The 18,647-nt window shown below is 40.3% G+C and overlaps 1 protein-coding gene across 3 annotated transcripts in view; it reads left to right on the forward strand.

Annotated features, from left to right (window-relative positions):
• The window catches only part of STX11 (syntaxin 11), a 46,404-nt gene extending 30,953 nt beyond the window's left edge, over positions 1 to 15,451 (forward strand). For all 3 annotated transcript variants that reach the window (XM_033103701.1, XM_033103702.1, XM_033103703.1), the window contains one exon: positions 14,089 to 15,451. In XM_033103701.1, the coding sequence (XP_032959592.1) occupies positions 14,089 to 14,957 (869 nt within the window). In that variant the 3' untranslated portion in view covers positions 14,958 to 15,451. The remainder of the gene's footprint in view (positions 1 to 14,088) is intronic.
• The last annotated feature ends 3,196 nt before the right edge of the window (positions 15,452 to 18,647 follow it).

Genomic DNA, 18,647 nt, shown 5'->3' on the forward strand with positions numbered 1-18,647 from the left:
CCTTTTGACCAGATAAGAAGGTCTACGGGGCACCACAGTAAGTTTTCTTCACTCTGAGGTCATTTCTTACTATCAGAAGCTTTTCTTCCAGCTGAAGAGACAGGAGAGGTATAAGGTTTTATTTTAGAATCCCGTGAGTTCTGATTCTTCTCTATTTTCTCTAAATAATGCTTATTAATTAGGTAATTCATTTTTCAGCTCGTGTTTCTCTTGCAGAACCTTATACGCAGCTAGAGGCATTCAGTGAACAGTTTCAACATTCTGTCTGGAGATCTTTGCAGCTAGATGCAAAACTCCTGTGTACACTTCAATCTTTCATGCTGCCCCGGCAGCAGTTTTACCAATTGTTTTGCTACTGCATAACAAGGGCTGCCCTTTTTCCTGACTGCTGTACAGTTTCCTCATCACTTTTTCCAGCCTCCCCTAGCAGTTTGCACACCATGTCCCCAGTTTTTGTTAATAGTTTTCTTCCTGCTTTTCACCTGCTGTCTGGTCCCAAAGCTGATATTACATGTTTTGAGTTTTTTTGTTACAGCAGTGTGCTACTTCTAGGTACCAATTTCTGTATAAGTTAGTTTTTGCTGCCTAAGACACTGCTACAAATCTTAGTGGCTTAAACAACAGTGGTTTGTTATTTCTCACCATTCTGCCAATAGGCTAAGCTGTCTTCTGTTGGTACCTCCTGGGCTCACGTACCTACATTTAGTTGATGGGTTGGGTGGGGGCTGGATGCAGCTAGGATTACTGACTGCCGGGCCTCATCCTCCTGCAGGAAGCCCAGGCTTCTTCGCGAAGTGGTACAGGGTTGCCAGTAGCAATCCCTTGTGCACAGTGCCTTTCAAGCCTCTGCCTGCATCACGTTTACTAATGTCCCTTCGGCCAATGCAAGTCCCAGTTTCACGGCCACACTCAAATTCAAGGAGTTGAGAAATAGTCTATAACTCTTGATTGGGGAAGCTGCAAAGAATGTGTAGTAAACCTTTTTCCAACCTTCCACAAAGCTTATGTACAAATTTAGGGGGAAAGAAAGGAGCACTTAGGAGGTCAGGTCAGGAATGTAGGATGTGAATTGATGGTTGTCACATCGTGGAAACAATCTAACAATTTGATGCTTTTACAGTTCTGATACTATCTGGTACTAAAATGGTAAAATTAATAGCAATCATTTATTGAGGTTCTAATATATTCCAGGCTCATGAAATGCCTTACATGTATTAGAATGTTATTCGAAATGTCTATTCCATAAGAGGTTTTTCCCCCCCTTTCTAATAACCCTCTTTCCGTCATTATGTGTAGGTTACTTAAATACAGTGAACTTCTCTTTCCTCATCTTTAAAATTAAGCCACTGTGCAAGATAACCATTAAAGTCTTCTTCTGCTTCTCTGATTTTACTCAACATAGTTATTGGATTGATTGAGGAGGGAACACAATAAGTAGCTTGCCTTTACCCACCTCACTTCCACCCCAGTTGAGATATAAGAAGGAAAAAGCAATCAGAGGCCAAAGTGTTACTTTTGTTACCAATAAAGACAAGGTTGCAGGATGTGACTTCATCGGTGGCGAACTGTGCTTTATCTTCCTGAACCCAGAATTAGATGGACATACCCTCCCCAGTACCTGACCTCTCCCATTCCCTCCCGGGAGCAGGGCAGAGGAGAACACGGGTTTTCTCTGGCGAGCCCACTTTCAAGAGAAAGACGGAAGAAGAGGCTGAGCTACCATGGACAATTTTTCTTTCCAGAATTACCAGTCAGATAAGGAATCCGTGCCCACTGGCAGGAGGAGGTGGGAAAAGGCACCTACAGGAAGGAAACGTCAGAGCGGGAAAGACTGTTTCTTCTTCACAACACTCCGTCACATCCCCTCAGCTCTTCAGACAGCTTCAGTGCAGGACTGAGTGGGCAGGACGTCAATATCGGATCTGGACCGATGTGACCTTGGTTCCCAGCCCGCTGTCTTACTAATGGGATGGATTGGATAAGAACTTAACTTTTCTGGGATCCAGTTTTTAGTCAATTGAAAATTACCTCCCCCTCCTCACAAAGTTACTGTCAGCATTGTTGATGTATTATACAAGTGTGTGTATCAAATGTCCAGTATGAAGACTGGCGCATACTGGACACTCAGTTTGTCATTGAAATTAGTTTTGCCTCTCTGGCTTCACTTAGTAGGTCTGATTCTAGAAGGTGCCGACCCACACATAGCTCACCATTATTAAATGCTTGGTTTTTATCTAATTTCTTAGTCTGCCACAACCTGTACTCAGTAGCAGTATATGGAGGTAACTGAGGTACGGTTTGACATTTTAACCCTGAGGGAAGAAAAACATTTTAAAACAAAAGTATCATCAATCACATAGTTCACATATGTCAATAACGACAATCTGAGTCATCAATGAATTGTGTCCAAGGTCCTCTGTTGAAGGAAGCAGTGAAGTACTCGTATATCACTGCATTTTAGAGCAGGATTTCCAACAAAACAGGAGTGAACACCTTTCACATCTGAAGGGAGAAACTTCATTAGGTAAAAGTCTCTGACATGGAAAAACCTCATGTGTTCATGACGTAGGATAACTTAGGTTTTTCTGCAGCCAAAAATAATATTTTTTTTCCCTTGAAGAATGCAAGAGGAGTAACCAGCCAACAGGATTAGAATCCGTGGCTCAAAGGACTTTGTCTAAGAAAAAGAGGAACAGAAAAATGCATGTTAAAATTCTGTGAGATTGTCCGTAACTGGTCTTATGAGTTGGAAAAGAAGAAGTCACTAATGATTCTGGAAACTCTATGATTTCTCTTTGAAAACAACTCCATGGAATCGTTATGAAATGTAAAGTTTGATGAAAGATACACATTTTAAAACCAGACCCCAAATTAATTCTTCGTCATTCTCCCTTTTTACATGCATTTCTTCTATATTTTCCAGCCAAAAGCTTGCTTCATATTCCAGGGCCAAAGCCCAATCAGATGTAACATACAGCAACCACTGTTTTTGTTTGTAAATGCTGATGCAAATAAAGAGTGGAAAACCCTGAATAGATGATTTGACTCTTGGCCCTGGAGCGCCCCTTCTCTTTACATTCTCCCTTAGCAAGCTCACCTGCTAGCACTGCCTCAGTCATCACTCCTCTGCCCCTGACTGTAAAACTTCTACCTCCAAGTATCACTGCTTTGATAGTTCAGCAGTCTTGGGTAAGTCATAATCACAGTGAATCTTTATTATAAGAGAATTATCTGTGAGCTTTCATAATTCTGTGGCCTTTTGGAAAGTTGTGATAAGTGACTGCTTGATTTAGTGCCCTAATAATTGAAATATCACAGTGTTGGGAGATCTCTAAGATGAAGAAATTATTCTGGGAAAGAAGGTAATGGTCTTAAACGGTGAAAAGATTTCCATGTGTTTATCCAGATCTAGGTTATTAGATGCTAATAATTGTTCCAAATATAAGACCTCGATTAGGGAATGCTGTAGTCTGTGTTTGTCCCCCAAGTTTCATATGTTGAAAACCTAATCCCCAAGGTGATGGTATCTGGAGGTAAGGTCTTTGGGAGATGAGTGGGATTAGTGTCCGTAAAAGAGACCCCAGAGAGCTTGCTTGCTCCCTCTGCCATGTGAGGTTACAGCAAGAAGATGGACATGTACGAACGAGGAAGTGGGCCCTCACTAGACACAGAACCTGGCCCTGTGGGCACCCTCCTCTCAGACTTCCAGACTCCAGAAATGTGAGAAATAAATTTCTGTGATTTATAAACTGCCCAATCTGTGGTGTGTTGTTTTAGCAGCTCAAATGGACTTAGATGGGAATAAGTTCCCCGTAACAGTAAAGACTTCAGAAACCTTTTTGGGGGAGTCTCAGGAAAAGCAAGCCAGTGTAGCTTTGTGGTTCACGGATGGGCTCTCAAATCAGAATTTCTGGATTCAGATCTCAGCTCCGCATTTATTAACTGTGTGACTTTAGGCAGTTGCTTGAACTCTTTAGGTGTCAAGGTTCCTCACCTATCAAATGGGGATGAGGCTAATTCACCTTATAGGGGGCTGCACTGAGCTTGGCGTGTTGCACATGCCTAGTAAATGTTAGCTGTAGAACAGAATGTGTGGATCTAATACAGGAGTAACTGCTTTGACTTACAGTGGATTTCTGCAGAAAGCGTCCGAAAGCATGTTGCTCTAAGTAAAATCCCCGCTGCCCACTGGCTGTTTATTGACTATGTATATTGGACTGCCTTCTTCTCTTCAGATACTGGCAGAAAACTCTGATTGAGGGAATTGAAAAATGCAAGTGTCCAGAGCAACAAATGAGAAGAGTGATTGAAAAGTGGAGACTGCTCTTTTAGGTTAGAGGTCCCCCGCCCCCTAACCCCCAAATGCTTTGGAAAAACTCCTTCCTGCTTTTTGTTTTAGAAGCAAGAGGAAACAAGAGACATTTATTATCATTTCTTCTAGCCTCAGATTTTTATAATTATAATCCATCTCTATTAATACTCTTCAGATTCTCAATTGTGCTTTGAGTGAACCTCAAGAAATTGAACTATCACATGTGTTCTTGCCAATGTATTTTAGAGCCAAAACAAGTTTTAATTTTGTTTTTTAATTAACTTGAGAGCAGCAAGAAGAGAACACCATTTTTTTCCAGCCTATAATTTTTAGAAATTCAAAGAATGCCTTTCCACTCTTCGGTATGTTATTTTTTTAAATCAAGAAATGGAGCAGAACACCAGGTTTCACTCAGTTGAATGAAATTATTATTTATGGGTCTGAATCAATCTATTTAGGAAAGTACGTACGCTCATAACTCTTAACGGGTTTTGTTACTATGGCCTGTCCTAGAAAGTAACTGCCAAACTACTGTGACACAGGACGTGTGGGGTTTCCTGGCCCCTTCCAGACGTCTGTGGTGATACTTGGCAGGAGAACCTGGACAAGGTGCTTGGGAAAGGTGTATTCACGGTGACCACACAGGGCTTTGCAGGTTGTGCCCAGCACAAGGGTACCTGGCCACAAGGAGGAGAGGGGCTGGAAATCCGTCTATGCCCAGTTCACCAGCCTCTGCGTCCTCATCCACCCAGAGGAAGGGGCACTCTTCTAGCTTTCACAAAGATGTCATATGGTCCGTACTAAGGCTCATGAAATTGCCATATGGACCTGTTGTGGACCTACGCATAAAGACACATTCAGATTAGTGATCATCATTTTCTTTTAAGAAGACTAAAAAATTGGTATAAAATCAGGCAACATGGATGGAGTATGAGATTATTATGCTAAGCGAAATAAGTCAGACAGAAAAAGTCGAGAACCATCTGACTTCACTCATATGTGGGATATAAAACTGAAAGCAACGAAGGAACAAGACAAATAAAGGAAGAAACAAAAACTCATAGACACAGACAATAGTTTAGTGGTTACCAGAGGGTAAAGGGGAAGAGGGGTGGTAGTGAAGGTAAGGGGGATCAAATATATGGTGATGGAAGGAGAACTGACTCTGGGTGGTGAACACACAATGTGAGATATAGATGATGTAATACAGAAATGTGTACTTGAAACCCATGTGACTTGACTAACCATGGTCACCCCAATAAATTTAATTAAAAAATATCAGGATGTGAGAGATAGAGATGATAAAATCTGAAAATCAAAACATGGGTACTTCATTCCTGAGATAGGGGTGTCACGGCTTGCAAGTCCTCATTTGGAACATACGTCTCGGGGCAAGATCTTTTTAGTTTCACTAATAGCAGAGTGTGTGTGTGTCCAAATGTGTACTTTCGCTCCTATTGAAACAAGAGTACTAAACTTTCTGCACTCACATTACAGAGGAATAGTCTGTACAATATTTCTCTGTCATAAATACAGGAAGGAAGCCCCTCCATACCTTTGGATTACTTCCCTCCCTATGATCCACAAGGTCATCATCGTAATCAACCTCGCATGATTTCCACATTGCCCTGCTCTGCACGGTGTATCTCCATGTCTGAAGTTTCTCCCGACTTGTAAAAGTACTTTAACATTTTGCTGTGAGACGGGAAAAGGTTCTGTTTCTTGGTAGTAGGCAAAAATTTGCTTAATGTTGAACAATGTGTGGATTATATAAAGACCTCCTTTTAACTGAATTCTCTCTTTAAAGACCTCATTCCAAATACGATTACATTCTGAGGTACTGAGGTTAGGGCTTCAACATATGAATTTGGGGAGGGGTACGATTTAGCCCGTAACTCTGTATGAACAATTTTGTTCTTGTTCCCCTTTCATTAAGTAGGCACAAAGCCTCTCTTTTATGATCAGAAATATGACTGTGCATTGTGTTTATAACTAGTTCCCTTAGAAGCAAGTAGGGAATGACAACTTTCATGGTTGTTCTTTGGAGAACTCCAGGGTATGAGTTATTTATGTAATGAACCCCACTCAGTGATCTTTTGAGATAGGTACAAACCTGCTTTTCAAAACTGTCTTTCCCTGTATTTCTGAATCTTACCCTATCAACTATTTGCTCATCAAGACTACCCCAACCTGGGAACTATTGTAGGTTTCGGAACTGCATGATGTTTATGAATAAAAGCTGCCACAATAAGTATCTATGGAATAGATCATAAATGTAAGCATGCGTTAGAATCACGTGGAGATCACCCTAGACTTCCTGAATTAGAAACTCTAGGGGCCCAGGCAGTTCTCTAGAAGTTTCTGTTGCCTCCTACAGTCTGAGAGCCACTGAGCTACCATCAACTGCCTGTCCCTTTATTTTGTCTTCCATAAAATCTTATTGCCCAATGAAAGAAGGCAAGGCTTGCGCAATTTCTGCTTCCTTCCCAGTGGGATCTAGTTCTCAGGACAGATGATGTGCGTGCCTGAAAAGAAAATTCAAAAGCAGAAGCAGATTTCTGGTAGTTGGTTGTAAATTTTCTTTGGAAGTTTTCATCTATGTGTGAGTCAAAGGGGGATTTATTTTAGCAACTTTATGAGTACAATTTACTCAAGTTTATTACATTATTCTTTATCACAGTGAGACAGGAAGGTCAATAGATTTGTTTGCTTTTTCTTTCTCATTCACTATAGTTCCCTTTCTAGTACTTCACAGTTCAGAATCAAGCTACTGGATGTATAGATTAATTTGATGTTCTTTCTGTGCCTGCTTCTATATTTTGATATAACTGCAGCAAGGAATACATCTTAAACTTTTGGGGGACATTCTTAGAAATAGCAGAGCCTCTTGGCTGACTTTCTGTGGTAGTCTTCCTGATGTGTGCTCCTTGGCAACCAGGAGACTTTCTGGGTCATTGGGACCAACTGCTCTGGGGATGGCCTCGGCCAGGAAAGGTGGGCAGGAAGGTGAGGTAAAGCCACCTTCTTGTCTACACCTCCATAGAGAATCTTCAATTTCACACGCTTTTCCTTTCTCTCTCCTCACCAGATTAGACATGAGCCTTCACATGAGCTTAGGCCTTCGCCTAATTTAGGACCCATGACTTTATGGTTGTTAGGGCTTGAGAAAGAATGACCATCTCTGAACATCTGCTTCCAAGGCCACTTTCTGTATAATTGAAGTGTGACTTTTCTCTGCATACTGTGAATGAGATGATTCCCCCCAAATAGCTTTTTCATGGCTTCAGGAGAGCAATACAGAGCATGGCACCTGTCTAGGATGAGAGGGAAACCAACAAGGAGTTCCCGATTGTACTGTGTGGTGCTGGCCCTTAACCACTCATTACTTTCCTCTGTAGTGCCTCCTAAGTCTTGGCCAAGATGCAAGGAAGGCATGTATCACCTCTTCTTCCCTTGTTCATCAATATTTATCCATTCTCTGGCCCATCTACTGGTTGCATAGTAGAATAAATTGTATACTAAGTTAAGCATATAGATACAGCTAAACTCGATACTAGCTAACTAAGGTGCTTTCCCCAGGTTATATAAGATGGTAACCTGGCTGTAATGCCTACGTGCCCCACACCAGGTTCCCCAGCCCAGGGAACCTGTTCTGGGAGAGGAGTCCCCATAACCTCTGGCTTTGAAAACCAGGGAGGATTACATCTGAGAGAGATGAAGGGCTGTGGAAGACCAATACACTCTTCTTAAGGGCTCACCCACAGACTCACTCCAAGCTTCAGTGTAGAGGCAGCAGTTCAAGAAGCCACTGGGTCCTACAGGGAGGAATTTAATTGACTAACTTTAGGGTGAGGGCTGGAGGGACAGGGGTCAGTGATAACTCTGGGGATAGAAGTGTTGGCAAGGGCCATTCTTCCATTGTTGCACTGTCCTTCCACCTGGCTCGCCCAGCGCAGGCAGGCGCCAAATCTGTCACTCTCCAATAACCTGGCTAACGCCGTTGGCCCTGACTCAGCATTCTTCTGAGATTTTGCCCTGCCCAGCCCACTTTCCCTGGCTAGACTTAATCCCAAGCATACAAACCCTCCATACAAACGGTGGCCAGGCTTGGCTCATATTGTAGCTCCTACCAAGCAGCTCCAAGTCCAGCACAAATGGCAACTGGCCTCAGCTTGCATTGCAGCCTTTCCCAATAAGCCATAAGCCTGGCACAAGTGACAGCTGACCTTGGCTTGCTCCACAGCTCCTACCAAGCGGTCCTAAGCTCAGCAGAAGCAACAGCCAGCCTCAGCCTGCACTAGATCCCCTCCCAAGAAGCTCCGGATCTGACATACCTGGTAGCCAGTCTCAGCGCACACCAGAGCCCCACCCAAGCAGCTCCACAACTGACACACCCAATAGGCAGCCTTGTCTGGTGGTTCCCAATTAACCAGGTGGGATACAATGGCCCTCTACGCAACAATAGAGTAGATATGAGGAACCTGGAATCATGTTCGCTGACTCTTATATGTGGCATCTTTGTAACTGAACAGACTCATTTACACATGAGGCATTATTATTTGAACAATTAACAAATGTATAATGTGCATTCAAGTTGTTCACCAAGTAGCTGCAATTGTATCTAAAAGCAAAAAGTAAAACAAAGGGAATAATTAAGATCTCCAAATTTGAACTGGCTACTAAGGACAAAAGAAAGCTACTTGTTCAGAATTTCTCAAACTGGATATGTCTTCTGTGCTGTGAAGCTGATGGCTAATCCAAATTTCTATTATTTTTCAACTCCATAGTCAGCTTTGGAGCTTGAAAAAAAAATTGAAACAAAGATGATGATTATAATGTGATGAAGACCCTATTCAAACAATTAAAATAACAGCTCATGCAAGTTGTGTCAGTGATTTGGGAGTCTTTTCAATGGCAGGTTTATCATTAATGATTAAAAAGAAAAAAAAAGAAAGTCAATTTACTAGCTGGATTTAACATAGTCTTAATATTAAGTAGTCTTAATATTAAGTAGTCTTAATGACAGTACCTGGTCATCTGATGAAGATGGCAGAGTAGGTAAACACTATGCTTCCCTTCTCCCATGACCACCTCAAAATTACAGCTAAACCACAGAACAACCATCATTGATAACCGCCTGAAGACTAGCTGAACAGAGAGTCCCAACAAGATGAACCCAAAGAGGCCCACACCAGGAAATATCATAATTCAAATTCCAAAAGTTAAATATAAAAAGATAATCTTAGAAGAGGCAGAGAAAAGCAGCTACCATGTTTCCCCAAAAATAAGACCTAGCCAGACCATCAGCTCTCATGCGTCTTTTGAAGCAATATATATAAGACCCAATATTATGTTATATTATATTATAAAGATCCAGTCTTATATTAATTTTTGCTCCAGAAGACGCATTAGAGCTGATGGTCCAGCTAGGTCTTATTTTCAGGGAACGTGGTAGTTATAGACAAGGGATTCCCCCATAACATTATCAGCTGATTTTTCAACAGGACCTGCAGGCCAGAAACCAATGGCATAATATATTCAAAGTGATGAAAGGAAAAAAGCCTACAACCAAAAATAGGTCATCATTCAGAACTGAAGGAGAAATAGTTTCCCAGACAAGCAAAAGCTAAAGAAGTTCATCACCACTGAGCCTGCACTATGAAAAATATTAAAGGGACTTCTTTAAGCAGGAAAGAAAAATCCAGAAGTAAAAATAAAATAAAGAAAAGAAAAAAAATCTCACCAATAAATTGAAAGACATTTTGTGTGTAGATTGGAAGAATCAATATTGTTAAAAAGTCCATACTGCCCAAAGCAATGTACAGATTCAGTGCGATTCCTATCAAAATTGCAACAGTATTTTTCACAGAATTAAAACAAATAATTGTAAAATGTGTTTGGAATCACAAAAGACCCTGAATAGCTAAAGCAATATTGAAAGAGAACAAAGTGGAAGGTATCATGCTCCCTGGTTTCAAACTATACTACAAAATTACGGTAATCAAAATAGTATGGCATGGGCACAAAAACAGAGAACCCAGAAATAAATCTATGCTTATATGGTCAATTAATCTACGACAAAGGAGGCAAGAATATGCAATTGGGTAAAGACAGTGTCTTCAATAAATGGTGTTGGGGAAAGTGGACAACCATACAGAAAAGAATGAAACTAGACTACTTTCTTACACTGTTGTATACAAAAATAAACCCAAAATGGATTAAAGAGTTAAATGTAAGACCTGATACCATAAAACTCTTAGAAGAAAACATGGGCAGTAAACTCTTTGACATTGGTCTTAGCAATAGTTTTTTGGATATGTCTCCTAGGACAAAGGCAACAACACCAAAAATAAACAAATGAGATGACATCAAACTACAAAGCTTTTGCACTGTGAAGGAAACCATCAACAAAACAAAAAGGCAACTTACTGAATGGGAGAAGATATTTGCAAATGAGCTATCCAATAAGGGTTTAATATCAAAACATATAAAAAACTCATACAACTCAACATCAAAAAAAAATCCAATTTTAAAAATTGGCAGAGGACCTGAATAGACATTTCTCCAAAGAAGACATACAAATGGCTAATAAACACATGAAAAGATGTTCAATGTCACTAGTCAGGGAAATGCAAATCAAAACTACAATGAGATATCACCTTACACTTGTCAGAACTGCTATTATCAAAAAAACAACAAAGAATAAGTGTTGGTGAGGATGTGGAGGAAGGGAACCCTCATGTACTGTTGGGATTATATACTGGTACAGCCACTATGGAAAACAGTATGGAGATTCCTCAAAAATTTAAAAATAGAACTACCGTATGACCCAGCAATTCCACTTCTAGGTATTTATCCAAAGAAATCAAAAACATTAATTAAAAATATATATATGTATACATATGTTAATTGCAGCTTTATTTACAATAGCCAAGATATGGAAGCAACCTAGGTAGCAATTGATAGATGAATGGATAAAGAAGATGTGGTATGTATACAATGAAATATTTACTTAACTGTAAAGAAAATGAAATCTTGCCATTTGTGACAACAAGGTTGGACCATGGTTGGAAGTATTATGCTAAGTGAAATAAGTCAGGTAGAGAATGACAAATACTATATGATTTTACTTATATATGGAGTCTAAAAAACAACAAATGAACAAACAAAATAAACAAACTCATAAATATAGAGAACAGATGGCAAGGTGGTGGGAGGTTGGGCAAAAAATGTGAAGGGGATTAAGAAATACATACTGGGAGTTATAAAACAAGTCATGGGGGTGTAATGCACAGCATAGGAAATACAGTAAATAGTATCATAATAGCTATGGTGACAGATGGTTACTAGACTTATAGTGATCACTATGTCAGGTATATAAATGTCGAATCACTATTTTGTACACCTGAAAATAATATAATATTGTATGTCAGCTATAATTAAAAAACTAAATTAAAAAAAAATTCTTGCCAACTTGGAGGGCGAAACAAAAAATGTTCTCAGTGGTGTAATTTGTATTTCCTTGTTTAATGGTAGAGTCCTTCGTGACTCACTTTTATACATTTGCTGAAGATAGTTGAGTGATTAGTGGGGTACTCTGGAGCCCAAATGTTCACTTACTGGTGACCTTGGGTAAATTCCTTAACTTTCCTATGCTCACTAACTCTGATAATGACAATGCCCATTTCATGGAGTCTGTGTGAAGATGAAAGAGGGTATCACATGAAAAGTGCCTAGAAATTGGTTACTGGCATTACAGTAAGCACCTGATACAGATTAGCTACTCTTATGGAAAAAAAATACGGGCATAGAGAACATTATTTTGCCTTGCTAGGCAGGGAAATTACAACCACCCTTATAAAAACATGGAAATTCTACTTGAGCTGCCAACTTATTTCAAAAAGCCATTAAAAGTGGGTAAATATTGGTGCTGTGTGATGGATAAATGGCAGTGTGTTATATTATTGCTATTAGGCTCGTGTATGATTGAAATTTTCCATATAAAAAAAATTTTTTTTAAAGCAGCTTTGTTAAGGATGCTTACCACTAGGTACCTTGGGGAAAACTGTTTGTTTTTCATTTCTGATTCTTTATCTGTGTTATGCTATGTGATTGCTGCCTAGGTGTATATATTCTTTCTGCTCGTCTCTCCTACTTACTAAAACAACATTAAACACTTAACTGTTTCTTTATCCCTTTCACCTTTAATATCTTCTATTAGAATATATCTTGCTTTTTCCCCCTCAAACATTTGTAAGTACTGAAGTAGGTATCAGTGTATGTATATATCAGTGTATGTATGTATATATGTATGTATGTATGTATGTACATACATACAGTGTATGTATGTATCAGAGATACTGGGCAAAGGAGCAAGGAAATTTCAACTTCCAGATTTTATACTTCCTTACTAGATTTTTGTCTTTGTGTATTTTGTTGTTGTTTTACTTTTATAACATTTTTAAGAGAAAAAAAAAACTAAACCATGATTTATATGCTAACTATTTTAAGAACTGTTATAATGTACAGGACTGAGATGCTTGCCACATTCTGAAACAGTTCTGGAAGTCCTCTTTCATGAATGTGTTTAGTTGCACTGTCGTGGCTGCCTCGATGTCCTGAATCAATTAAAAACATGTACCTTTCATGGTCATTTTGACTTTGGGGAAGAGCCAGAAGTTGCATGATGCCAGATCCAGTGAATAAGGTGGAGAAGGACACCCCATAATGTTTTGTTTGACAGAAATTGCCGTACCAGAAGCAATGTGTGACCTGGACACTTTCTGTTGTGATCACAAAATATGGTGAATGCTGCTGCCGAGTGCCATCCAATGAAAAGGCAGGGATCTTCAATACGGGAAGCAGTGCATCAAACCTTAGTAACAGCATATGACAAGTGTCAGCTTGTTCGGTGCAGTCAGTTGGGTGTGAGCTATGGTTGAGAGGTGTGTTTTAAAGTGTGCCGTAAATCATCCTCCATCATGACAACGCTCTGTGTCACACATCGCTTTTGGTATATGGCAATTTCTGTTAAATAAAAACATTACACTGTGTCCTCATCCACCTTATTCACTGGATCTGGCATAGTGTGACTTCTGGCTCTTCCCCAAAGTCAAAATGATTCAGGACATTGAGGCAGCCATGACACACCACTAAAGACATTCATGAAAGAAGACATCCCGAATTGCTTCAGAAAGTGGCAAGAACAATGGAATAAGTGCATCCGAAGTGAGAGGGAATATTTTGAGGGGCATTAATGACAATGTGTCTTTTACTGCAATACATTTTTTTATTTCAACATTCACCGTATTGTTTGATCACACATCATAAAATAGAGTTGGCCTCAAAGCCTTGAAAATTGACTCTCTTTATTAAAAATCTTTATCTTTGCAAGTCTTTTCTAATTATTTTTTTCATTTTTCTGTCTATATTGATTTGTGATTATTGGAGAACTTAAAGCAAGAAAAAGAGATTGGTTCCCAGTGCATTCTAAAGCTTTTAATTGTTGACTGAGTTCTGGGCACCTGTAATATTGAATTGCAGAGGCCTACAGGCTATAAAATACAACTGTGTTCATGCCTGAATCACATTATTCCTTTACTTGTAAGCAAAATGCCATAGAACATTTAGCTCTTTTAGTGCATTTTTTACCTACAGCCAGGACTAAAGAATTGGGAGTGGTGAGCAGAATGTTTCTTTATTTTAAGCTTCAGTTCTCTCAGTGCAAATATTTGACTCTCACTAGAGGAATTTAACCTCAGTATTTCTGCTTGCAGGCAAAATGAAGGACCGGCTGTCAGACCTTTTGGAGTTATCCAAGCAGTATGACCAGCAGTTCCCAGATGGGGATATTGAACTTGACTCTCCCCACGAGGACATCGAGTTTGAGACGGACCACATCCTGGAGTCCTTGTACCGAGATATCCAGGACCTTCAGTATGAAAACCAGCAGTTGATGGTTGATGTGAAGCGGCTGGGAAAGCAGAATGTCCGCTTCCTCACGTCCATGCGGCGTCTCAGCAGCATCAAGCGAGACACCAACTCAATCGCCAAGGACATCAAGGCTCGGGGGGAGAGCATCCACCGCAAGCTGTGCGCCATGAAGGTTCTGAGCGAGCAGGCAGAGGCCCAGCACGGCCCGCACTCGGCGGTGGCGCGCATCGCGCGCTCACAGTACAGCGCGCTCACCCGCAACTTCCAGCGCGCCATGCACGAGTACAACCAGGCGGAGATGAAGCAACGCGACAACTGCAAGATCCGCATTCAGCGCCAGCTGGAGATCATGGGCAAGGACGTCTCGGGCGACCAGATAGAGGACATGTTCGAGCAGGGCAAGTGGGACGTGTTCTCCGAGAACCTCCTGGCCGATGTGAAGGGTGCGCGGGCCGCCCTCAACGAGATCGAGAGTCGTCACCGCGAGTTGCTGCGGCTCGAGACCCGCATCCGCGACATTCACGACCTCTTCCTGCAGATGGCCATGCTGGTGGAGGAGCAGGCCGAAACCCTGAACGTCATCGAGTTTAACGTGGAGAAGACCCTCGACTACACCGGCCAGGCCAAGGCGCATGTGAAGAAGACTCTGGAGTACAAGAAGAAGAACCCCTGCCGGACCATCTGCTGCTTCTGCTGTCCCTGCTTCAACTAACAGGCTGGCCTGGGCCATCACGCGCCAATCCACGGGGAATGGGCGGGGAAGCGCACTGGGAAAGATTTGGGGGCCCTCTTCTTTGGGGTGAGTTGTCCCAATCCCTGTGGATCTCAGTCTTTAGAGAAAGAATAAACTCAAGGTCCACGAATTTCAACCCAGCCCATGTTTGGGAAGATGGTTGATGCTGTACGATGTTTCTTCAGTGAGGGCAGATACCGATTGAAGTTGTGTGAGGCCATGAAATAGCACATTGTGTCCTCGTGCCCTTAATGGAAGACAAATAAAGAACTGATGTTATATAAGCGGGTTGTAGTATAAATGTCCAAGTAAAAGCGTTTTTAAAAATGTGTCCAAGACACGTTTTCTCATGACATTCTGGGAGGAAGTCAGTTCCACATTGGCTACTATTATGCACTCATTATCAAAACTTCTATTCATTTACGCTATCCTGAAAGTATTTTGGTTCTGTTCAGTTTTTTTGACGTGAAATTGACCTTTCAACGTGAAATTGACCTTGGGAAAAATTGTACATCTTTCATTTCTGATTCTTCATCTGGTCTATGCTGTGTGATTCCTGCCTAGATGTATAACTTCTTTCTGCTCATCTACCCTACTGACTAAATCACATTTAACACTCATATTTTTCCTTATGTCTTCACTTAATACTATCTTCTATGAAAATATATTTTGGAATTTTTTTCCAAATATTTTTAAGCACTGAATATTGAATGAGCACTCAAAGTATGTATCAGTCACATTTTATATTTTTTTCATAAATAAAAATAATTTAAAATTTACCTTTTTTACTTGATTATTATGAATGCACATATATATGTAAACCTGAAGTACTAATATTAACTAAGAGTGTACATAATGACTAATTGATTTTCACTTTACTTTTGTAAATATCGTATATAAATATCAAGAAAAACACTTTTACTGGTTATTAGTGTTGGTTTTGTAGTTTTGAGTTTATCTCACTCCCATCTGTATCTCCAGTCCAGTTTGAGTCAAAACTTTATCTTGAACAACTCTGTTGGTTGTAGTGATAATGACAGATGTCGACGGCTGAAAATGCATACAGAACTAGCGATAACAAAATAACATTCTTGGAAATATTACTTTTGTTTCACTGTGGACCATTCCTTTCCTGTATTGAAATGGAGTAATTTAAAATAAAATAATCCTGTTTTTCAAGTTAGTTTAATAAATGGTACATTATAAATATCCCTTTTAAAATGTATTTTGTGTCTTGACAATTTAAATCTTGGTCAGTTTACTTTTTCAACTATTGTTTTAAAAAATTCTTCTACTGGCTGCTTAAGGCTGCAAAACATCTGGATGGAATTCTGAATAGAGAAGGAAAAAATGAAAAAAATCACATGAGGGTGTCTTCCTTTCTCTTCTAAGTTACAGTAGTTTAGTAAAATCATCATGTTTTGGAGATTTGGTTTCATTTGCAAACTTTGTAATGCCCTTACCCACATTTACCATGTTTCCTGTCTTTCCTCTGAGTCAACACTGAACTCTTTCCATTATTTAATAAATGAGCGAATTCTCAGTTCCTTCAGACAGTAAAATTTTAAAGGGAGTAGAAAGAAGAGTGTGTGAACTGTTTGGAACTCACTGACTAATTTTCTTATGACCGTGAAAATCTAGCCCTGCACCTAATTTTAATTTCATGGTTAAATATGAGAATTGTGGAAACCAAGTCCCGTTAGATTCTTTTCATATTTCTCCCAATTTCTTTCTCAGCTAACTCCAGGAATGTTTCACCTTTGATCTAATTTGACCTAATTCTCTTCTCCTTAAAAAAAAAAAAAAAAAAAGTCTTCACATAGCTCCATTGCTATGTCTTCCTGGTAGAGAAGAGATATTGTACATACAGACCGCCAGCTAGTTTCCACAAGAGAGAATAATAGTTCATGCATTTGACTTGTTTAAACCCATAAAACATTTTCTTTGTTTAGAACCATTCATGAAAGTAAAGGAATTTTCAGGCTCTGTGTATAATATTTTTTAAATTCCCCATATTTCCATTGGAGAATTAGGTAAAAACTGTCCTTTAATATACTTAGAGATTAGTGAATTTTTGCCTATAAAAAGGCAAGAATTTTTCCTGCTTTTTAGTAAACATCTAGGTGTGTTGTAGTGGCTGAGAGCACAGATTCAATACCCGACTTTCCTGGTTTAAATCCTGACTCTGCCTCATGCTAGCTGTATGATTTGGCACACTACTTAACTTGACTATCTGTACCTCAGTTTCCTCATCTGTAAAATGGATACAATAGGACCTACCTCACAGAGTTGTTTTAAGAAGGAAATGACTAAATATGTAAAAGAACTCAGAACAGCCCCTGGCACATGCAAAGCACAATGATCATTATTGTTATTATGCAACTTTCTTGTAGACTGAGAGAGCTGTTACTTAAGTAAATGAATAGTTATTAACTTCTGAGGAAAAATAAATGCTTACTCTTCTGTTAATAGTCTTTAATACGTGGAATAAAGAAACCAAGACCCTATATTCTTTGACTATTAGGGCTTTTTCCCCCCATACAATGAAAAACCTATTTTCACCATGGCATTTCTATTCCTTCTTATAGCCAAACATAGTCTGAAAAAAAAAGAGAGATGTTCCATTCCAAGAACAGTTAAGCCAGAAGCAGCTGTTCTGCTCAATTTGGCAAGTGCTTTCCCCTGATTCTTCCCAAGCTGTGAGCCAGGAAGCCCCAGAAGTAGGTCAGCTGTGGAGGCCCGGTCACAGGAGACCCAAAGGAAGGGATCAGTTGGCTTTTCCCATATCCTGCCCTGTTTCCCCAAAGCCCTTCTTGGCTCTGACTGCCACACCAAGCTGTGGGTGACATGCTGGCTTTTGCCTTAGGAAAGAGTTCTCCAGCGCCACCAAAAGATGCTGTCGAGTTTGCTGTACCCAACCCCGTAATGCTCACTTGGCAAACTCAGGAGAGTGATTTTGGGCAAGAAGAAGACTTGGTGGCACATATGCAAAATTCATACATTAATGTCATTTAGAGTATGAAATGAAAGAACCCACCACAAAGAACAATAGAGCCTTCAGGAGCTGAAGGTAGAAATCTTTTAAACCTGTTTCAACCTATGCAGTGACTTCTTCCAGCTAGCCAAATGCCAACACTTGCAGCCAAAACCACAGCGGATAGATGGTGACAACTCCAGAAATACAGAGTAGGAAAGATGCTCACCTTGGAGGCATCTAGATTCAGGATAATCTGAATTACAATTTTTAAAAAGCCGATCAATAATTTAAAAATGTTTGAACTGAGGCCGGCCCGGTGGCTCAGGCGGTTGGAGCTCCGTGCTCCTAACTCCGAGGGCTGCCAGTTCGATTCCCACCTGGACCAGTGGGCTCTCAGCCACAAAGTTGCCAGTCCGATTCCTCGAGTCCCACAAGGGATGGTGGGCTGTGCCCCTGCAACTAGAAAACGGCAGCTGGACCTGGAGCTGGGCTGCGCCCTCCACGGCTGGGATTGGGAGGACAACAACTTGACTTGGAGGAGGGTCCTGGAGCTGCACACTGTTCCCCAGTGAAGTCCTGTTCCACTTCCCCAATAAAATCGTTAAAAAAAAAAAAAAGTTTGAACTGTGACATCATGGGAGTAGCTGTCCTTTCAAGACAATGACTTAGAAAAAGAACAGCGTTCTTCTTGT

The sequence above is a fragment of the Rhinolophus ferrumequinum genome, chromosome 3 (genome assembly GCF_004115265.2).
Source record: "Rhinolophus ferrumequinum isolate MPI-CBG mRhiFer1 chromosome 3, mRhiFer1_v1.p, whole genome shotgun sequence".
Taxonomy (NCBI): domain Eukaryota; kingdom Metazoa; phylum Chordata; class Mammalia; order Chiroptera; family Rhinolophidae; genus Rhinolophus; species Rhinolophus ferrumequinum.